At 54.9% G+C, this 7516-nt stretch overlaps 1 protein-coding gene across 1 annotated transcript; it reads left to right on the top strand.

The window, feature by feature from the left end:
• Positions 1 to 14: 14 nt before the first annotated feature.
• CENPO (centromere protein O) lies at positions 15 to 7131 on the top strand. The gene is made up of 7 exons (XM_054193790.1): positions 15 to 154; positions 1332 to 1494; positions 1984 to 2153; positions 2547 to 2658; positions 3443 to 3702; positions 4220 to 4391; positions 6438 to 7131. Exons 1-7 carry the CDS (start codon positions 152 to 154, stop codon positions 6545 to 6547), a joined length of 990 nt encoding a protein of 329 aa, XP_054049765.1. The 5' UTR covers positions 15 to 151; the 3' UTR covers positions 6548 to 7131.
• The last annotated feature ends 385 nt before the right edge of the window (positions 7132 to 7516 follow it).

The raw sequence follows: 7516 nt of genomic DNA on the forward strand, positions 1-7516 counted from the left end.
CGCATGCCGGCAGCGGGGTGAGGGGTGTGGGGGGGAGTGAGGGAGGCAGCGCCGCCGCCATTTTGTTGTACGGAAAATAGGGGGAAATGGCGTCCAGGGAGGTGACGTCCTTCCGGCGGTGCTGAGGCGCGCAGTTTGAGCGCCGCTTGCCATGGTGAGTGCGGGGCCGTTGGGGAACCGGGCCTGGGGGGGGTTCGGGCCCCTCGTCCCAGTCCCCCACGGCGGGGTACCCTCAGTCCCCCTGCAGCGGAGGGCCTGGCTGCCCAGCTCCCGCCTCATCCCCGTCCCCTTCGGCGGTGCCCGGCCCGGCCCTGTGGGGAGAGGCCTGGGACCCCCCGGTGCCTCCCTGCCACCCCCTGGGGCTGTAGCGGCTCTTCGGGCTCGGCCGATTGGCGGAGGCCAGTGAATCCTGTCTGTGCCTGGGCTCCTGGGGGGTTTCCTTGTGGGGCTGGTGTGAAACGGTGGGTTATAGGAAACGGTGGGTTAGAATCACAGAATCATATCATGGTCTGGGTGGGAAGGGACCTTAAAGCCCAGCCAGTGCCACCCCCTGCCCTGGGCAGGGACACCTCCCACCAGACCAGGTCGCTCCAAGCCCCGGCCAACCTGGCCTTGAATCCCTCCAGGGATGGGGCAGCCACAGCTTCTCTGGGCAACCTGGGCCAGGGGCTCACCACCCTCACACCAAAGGATTTCTTCCCAATATCTCATCTCAATCTCCCCTCTTCCAGTGTAAAACCCTTCCCCCTCATCCCACGGCTCCCCTCCCTGCTCCAGAGTCCCTCCCCAGCTTTCCTGGAGCCCCTTGAGGGACTGGCAGGGGCTGGAAGGTCTCCGCGGAGCCTTCTCTTCTCCAGGCTGAACCCCCCCAGCTCTCTCAGCCTGTCCTCCCAGCAGAGGGGCTCCAGCCCTCCCAGCATCTCCGGGGCCTCCTCTGGCCCCGCTCCAACAGCTCCGTGTCTCTCCTGTGCCGAGGCCCCAGCGCTGGAGGCAGCACTGCAGGGGGGTCTCCCCCGAGCGCAGCAGAGGGGCAGAATCCCCCCCTCGCCCTGCTGCCCACGCTGCTGGGGATGCAGCCCAGGCTGCGGGGGGGTTCTGGGCTGCCGGCGCACGGTGCCGGCTCCTGTGGAGCTTCTCACCCACCAGCACCCCCAAGTCCTTCTCCTCAGGGCTGCTCTCCATCTCACTGATCCTGGTGCAGGACTTTGTGCTTGGCCTTGTTGAACCTCATGAGGTTCATTAATGTGTCATTTCACCCATCGGATTGTCCCTGCATGGGGCTAGCCTGTGTGTTAGACCTGCCCTCAGCACTTCTTGGATTCCCGTTGCAGCTGCAGGAGGAGGAGGAAGGTTCCCTGAGGAAGAGCTCTCTCTGCCCCAACGTTGCCACTTCCCAAGGGACGGAGCCTGGCCAGGGAGGGCTGGCACCTGCCTTCCCACTTCCAGGAGAGTGGCGAGGGAAGATGGACGAAGAGAAAGTGTATTCACCAAACGGTGAGCTGTCTGGGCTGCAGTGTGTGGGATATCCAAGTGTGAAGTGTGTCCTTCTGCAGGAGCAAACCTTAAAATGCTTGAGGCCAGATGTGGCCCCCTGGCTTACTGAGTTGTGCCTTGAGTCACTCTCAGTCAATTTAGGCTTCAGCAAAATCACTTCACTGCTCTTTGTACTGGGTTAGAAGTAAAACTGGGAATTGCAGATCTCTTGGGATCGGGACTGGTGTGTTTGCTAGCTCATTCTGCTTTTCAGGAGCTTAGCTAGCTGGCGTGGGGCAGTGTTTAGGGTCTGCTGGCACTTGGCTTCACTATTTAAAATTCCCAAAAGCCTGTTTGCCGGATGTTTGCCTGTCCTCTGCCCCTTGGAAAAGCTGTTGCCAGTGGTTCCTCTACGTATCCGCACTGGACCTGCTTTGTCGTGGGTACTGCATTGCAGACCACTAATAATCACAGCCTGGATTTTTGAGCGTGTCGTGCTTTTCCTCGCAGGGGTGTTTGCTCACCTGGAATTGCTCGAGGCGCGGGCTTATGAGGCAGCCGTGAAGCAAGAGGAAATGGAGCAGCAAGAAGAGAAGCTGGCCAGGCTGAAAGCGAGAGTGCAGGAACTGAGGCTCCAGAGGGATAAGCTGCGGGCTAAAGTGGACCTGCAGCAAAAGGAGGTGAGAAAGGGCTTGCAGCAGAGATCTGGCAGTGAGCTTTGGTGTGCTCCTGCTCGCAGAGGGTGGATTTATTGAGTTTATTCAGATGGAGTAAATTATTATTTTTTTATTTCCCCTTTTTAAGTGACGTAGAATCCTGCTGTGCCCTGTTTTCAGTGCCATGTAGTCCAGAACTGCTGGATCTACTTGCTTGGAGGTCGTGCGGACATTTCTGAACTCTTCTCTTGAGTTTTTCTCCCCTTTTCTTCTTCCTTTCTCCCCGCTTCTGCTTGAAATGCCGTCTCCCTCATCTCAGAACCAAGTTGTTATTTCTCTGTAGCCTGACTGCGTTCCCTGTAGGTGAGATGTTTGTGTCCGCGCCTTCTGACCTCTTTTCTCTTCTGGCTGTTGTAGCAACTTGGGAAAGAAGGAGCTGTGTCGAATCCAGCCCAGCCCAGTGCTCGAGCTGTTTTAGAGTGGAAGATAAAGAGCCTTAAGGCCATGCTGCAGATCTTCTACCTCACAGGTAATGTCTCGAGATTCGGGTGCGTTCTGCCAATGGCTGCATTTCTGGGGTGCTAAATTTTGGAAAATGAGCCTGATGTGAAGTGTAACTTCCCTGTTAACGTTGCTGCTGTTGTGCTTGGAGCCTTTAGAGTAACCTTGCCTTTCACAGGAGGCCTCTGGGATGTTCCAGGAATTATTATTTACTGAACTGTATCATTTAAATTAAGGTCTAGATTCTGGAAAACATGTAACTACACTATGAGTGAAATCTTTGTGAATTAGGCCGTTAAATATCCAGTGATCTGGGCCTTACAAGCAAGCTTGCGGGGTCAGCACCCTCTTTTCATCTGTTCCTCAGCTTTTTAAAAAAAAATCTTGTTTCCAAGGAGAGTGCCCTTTGCTCTGTGTTCTGGACAGCGCGAGGATGTGAGTTTTGCTCGGTGCGAGTGGGCTGAGCCCACCCGTGAGCTCTCCTGCCCCTTTCCTTGGGGCAGTGAGTCGCTGCCTTCCTCCAGCCAGGGCACCCTCTTCTCCCTGTCGCGCTGGAGCCAGGGCTGTGTTTGAAATTGGCACCATAACTCAGTTATTGGGAATTTCAGCTGCTTGGTCGTTAGAGGTCCCGTATTAAAAAGCTGCTGTGTTTTATGTCCCTGAACTCCTGCAAGTCTTTAATCCTCCTGGGGAGCTCCCTGAGCTTAGTAAGGGGAGCCAGCCCCTCTTGCGGTCTGTGTTGCCTCGCAAAGCTGCTCTGCGGTGATGAGTTCAGTAGCGCTGAGTAAACCCTCTCTCTCTCCGCCCCCAAGGGATCAGTGGGAAGCTGAGCAAGCGGGGAGTGTGTTTCTGCATCAGCACGGCTTACGAGGGCACCTACTTGGATTCCTACCACCTGGACCTGCTCACCAAGCCAGAAGTGCAGATTTACCGTCACTCCATCCCCATCTTCATTCCCCTGCAGCAGATTGCCAAGAAGTACTTGCAGACGGACATCAGGCGCTTCTTGTCTGTCCTGTCCGACCACCTGAACGCTTACGTGGGGAGGAGATACCAGGCAGACCAGTTACAGGTACCACTGGCCACAGCCGTGCTGGTCACCCGTCCTTTTCCCTTTGATGTAACAAGTGTTACGAGTTTCTAAGGTGCTGGAGAAAATCTAGGCAGTTTTCTTTATGTGGAGGACTCACAGTTCTGGCTTTTAGAACTTCACGAATTATCGTGTGACTCTAAACACAGTTGCCTGTTTCATCGATTGTCACGTACTTGAATGTCGTGCTCGTTTTAAAGTTTACTGCCAAACGCAAAGCTGTCCTCCCCTCCAGAGGTGCCTGAGCTGAAATAGCTGCGATCTTGTAAAAAGCTGCCGGAGGACGTGGCGTAAGGGTGTGCATCAGCTTTTATTTATTTAAGTCTTTCCCAGACAAGGCTTGTTCGATGTACAGCCACCTCAGAGCATATAGGCATGCCGGGCTGGTAGGGAGGGTGGGCGCGCTGCACCGGGCCCACCGGTGCAGGTGGGCCCACCGGGTCCTCCGAGAGCTACACGGATGTCTCCCTTCCTAGCTTTTGTATCTCCGTCCCTCCAGGAACACTTTTCGGGCCAGATAAAAGGAGCTTTGCAGAGGAACTCCTTGTGTAACTTGCTGGTCTTTAACTACAACGTGTCAACTGAAAGCAAGACCTTTCCCTTCAACGTGAGGCTGGTTTACGGAGATCCCTGTTGCAGCCTCCCCACTAAAGTTGTGATTTCCTGCACACGTAAGTGGACAATGCGGGGGTCTGTCTGGGGGTGTGGGCTGGGAAGACCATGTCGTGGTCTGCAGGTGGGCATGGCTTCTTTCTAGGTGACTTTGGGGACAGAAGGGAGCAAGCAGTCGTATTTCTGAGGGAGAAAAGGTTATAGAAGGGGTTGTGTGCAATTGGTGCTGGGTCTTGAAGCAGGTGTAACTCATCCCCTAGCACAAAAGCACCGACCTCTTGCAATACTGGCAAGACGGGGTGGCTGGAGGGAGGGGAAATACGATGGGGCTGAGAAAGGGAAGGTGTGAGCGCGAGCTTGGGTCACTTCAGACAGAGGGGCTGCGCGCTCCAAGTTTGCAGTTCCTTGGAGTGTAGACTCCGGGACGGTCCCAGCAGGATCAGGATGCTGTTTTCACAAGCCTGTGCACTCCGCGCATGTGGGAGAGCCTGGCCAGCCGGTGCGGCCAGAAACCCGGACGCTGTCAGCCTCAATCGCAGCTATAGTTTGTTCCCGTCAACTTACGGCCTTGGACTCGTTTCCCATCCTTGAAAACCTGGCACCCAGCCCCGTGATCTTTCCATAGCGCGGGGGCTAGTTGTAAGCAAATAAGACACAATCTTTTTGGCATCAGGAATCTCTCTCTCTCTCTCTCAATGCAATTAGAGAAATGATTAATCGAGGCCCGGTGCTGGGGTGTCTCGCATTGTGCGGCCAGGCCCTAGTTGCCCCCGCTGCAGCATGAGCGGTGCCGGCACGTCCTGCAGTGCAACGGCAGAGAGAGACGGGGTGAGGTTTTATGACCCTTTAGAAAGGGTTGGGGATACTGTAAAATACTCGTAACAAAGATCTAAATACTCCTAACAACGATCCCTGCCTGAAAATCTTTCCCTGGCACCCCCTGCTCTGTACTGGTACCGCTCCCTCCTCCTGGTACGGCAAAGGCTGGCCCCGGTGCTGTGTCTTGTGCCCTAACGCCGTGACACAGCTCAGTCCTGGGTCTGCGCTGTTTTCTGACTACCACAAAGGTCAAAGTGGGCTGAGGAATCGGTTGCCCGTCTTCCTGTGTTTCCAGCCGTGCCGTGTCCCGCTCAGGGCGGGCTGGGCTGGGCTGCGGAGCGGGTGGAGCGATGTGCAGCTAGATGGAGCTGTGAACAGAGCAGCTGGGACTGAGGATCTCTTCGCTCTGCCATCAGTCACGGTCTCAGGCCTGCTCTGCGAGCACCTTGGCTTGCAGTTAGGCTGGAGGAGGAGTCGTGTACTGGTCTGGAGCACAAGTCTGGTGAGGAGCGGCTGAGGGAGCTGGGGGTGTTCAGCCTGGAGAAGAGGAGGCTGAGGGGAGACCTTCTCGCTCTCTACAGCTCCCTGAAAGGAGGAGGTAGCCAGGGGGGGTCGGGCTCTTCTCCCAAGGAACAGGCCATGGCACAAGAGGAAACAGCCTCAAGTTGCGCCAGGGGAGGTTTAGGATGGATATTGGGAACAATTTCCTCCTGGAAAGGGTTGTGAAGCATTGGAAGAGGCTGCCCAGGGCAGTGGTGGAGTCGCCATCCCTGGAGGGATTGAAAAGCCGGGCAGACGTGGTGCTGAGGGCCATGGGGTAGTGATGCGTTTGTCAGAGCTGGGTTAATGGTTGGACTTGATGATCTCAAAGGTCTCTTCCAACCAAAACAATTCTATGATTCTGTGATTCTATGTATCAACAGTCCCCCCTCTCCTTTCCTTGTGCTAGCCATCCCTTTAGAGGTGAAGCTCTGCCTTTCCTCACAATTTTCACCGTCTTCTGAGCTCAGAGGGCAACTAGGTGGCTGAGGCTCCCGCAGTCCTGTCCTCACCCTCCAGCACTGGGTGTTGCTTAAGGCTCGGCACTCTCTGCAGCCATCAAATCCCATGGGAGCGCTGCAGGGGGCGAAGGGTTAGGAAGGAGAGAGAAGGGTTATGAGAAGAAAAACTGTATGGCGAGGGAGAGTGGAAAAACTCCTCGGGGACAAGGGAAGAATGAGAAGCAAATAGTTTTATGCTGGCGATACGTTCCTTTCCCCATTGATCCGTCCCCTTCTGTCTGCCAGCGGATGCTCCCGCATCCCTAGCGGAGACAGCGGCAGCTCACTCAGACCTGTTTCGCCGCGTGGCCTTGCACAAAGCCTTCCGCTCCTTCAGCAGCGCTGGCCCAGTTTGAATCTCAAGAACGACGATTCCTCGAGGCTTTTGGATGTCTTGTCGCAGGTAATCTTCCCTCAGCGCTGTGCTGCTTGCTTGCGCGGGCGCCGATCTCTGCGGTTGGTGCCACAGAACTCCAGAGCTGCAGGAAACGTCTCACAATTGGAATCGGAAACTATATTAAACCTTCAGGATCCCGGTGCTTCGGGGGCAATGCCCTATGGATCAGCACCCTGCTTGTATCCAGTGCACCTCAAAAAGAGGGGAGCAAGCGGGAATAATCTGTGCCCTGCTTACTGCAGCCAGGAAAGGACTTCAGGTTAGAAGCTGGAAGGGGCTGAGGGACAGAGGTGAGGTTTAGTTACTGCCAGCAGCAACCCGTGCCCTCGTGTGGGCTGCATTAACCCCCCCCAAAGCACAAACACTGACCTTTCCCGAAAATTTCACACCAGCAGTGGCTTTACACGTGCTTCCCTTCAGGCATGGGGCAGTTTCGCTGGTGTCCCATCGTCGTGCTTCAAGTCTGCATTCAGATCTTTGAAACCTTACTGTTTTGTCACAGTATTTTTTAAACTTGTTAATAAAAGTTCTGCGTTACTGAAATCGTGGTGTTTAAAAAAAAAAACAACAAAAACCTGTTGATTTCCCTTAGCCTTATAATGTGGTTTAGCAGAAGAGAATGGGGTTTCAATGACAACGTATATAACGTGGTTTAAATGAGAGTATTTTCTTCTGTCTCATTTTTATGCCCGTCCCACGTGCGGTAAGGCACGGGGAAAGCACTTTATAATTCATTTTAATTGTGTCTCTAATCATTAGAGCTCCTTGTCCAGGTTGAAGTGGACAGCCTGTTTGAATGTAGCCTTCGGCTTTTGAGTGCCGTAGCTCCAGATTCTTGCCCCTGATGGTGGCAGCTCCTTGGGGAGGAAGGCTCGAGCGAGAGTGAAGCTGCTTGAGAAGAGCTGGCAGCTCGTGGGGTGCCGGCGGG

This window comes from Rissa tridactyla, chromosome 3 (assembly GCF_028500815.1).
Source record: "Rissa tridactyla isolate bRisTri1 chromosome 3, bRisTri1.patW.cur.20221130, whole genome shotgun sequence".
Taxonomy (NCBI): domain Eukaryota; kingdom Metazoa; phylum Chordata; class Aves; order Charadriiformes; family Laridae; genus Rissa; species Rissa tridactyla.

Excerpts from the sequence above, each read along its gene's own strand:
- CENPO (XM_054193790.1), top strand. Across the intron at positions 1,495-1,983 it reads GAAAGTGTATTCACCAAACG|GGGTGTTTGCTCACCTGGAA; the intron begins GTGAGCTGTCTG and ends TTTTCCTCGCAG. Across the intron at positions 3,703-4,219 it reads ACCAGGCAGACCAGTTACAG|GAACACTTTTCGGGCCAGAT; the intron begins GTACCACTGGCC and ends CCGTCCCTCCAG.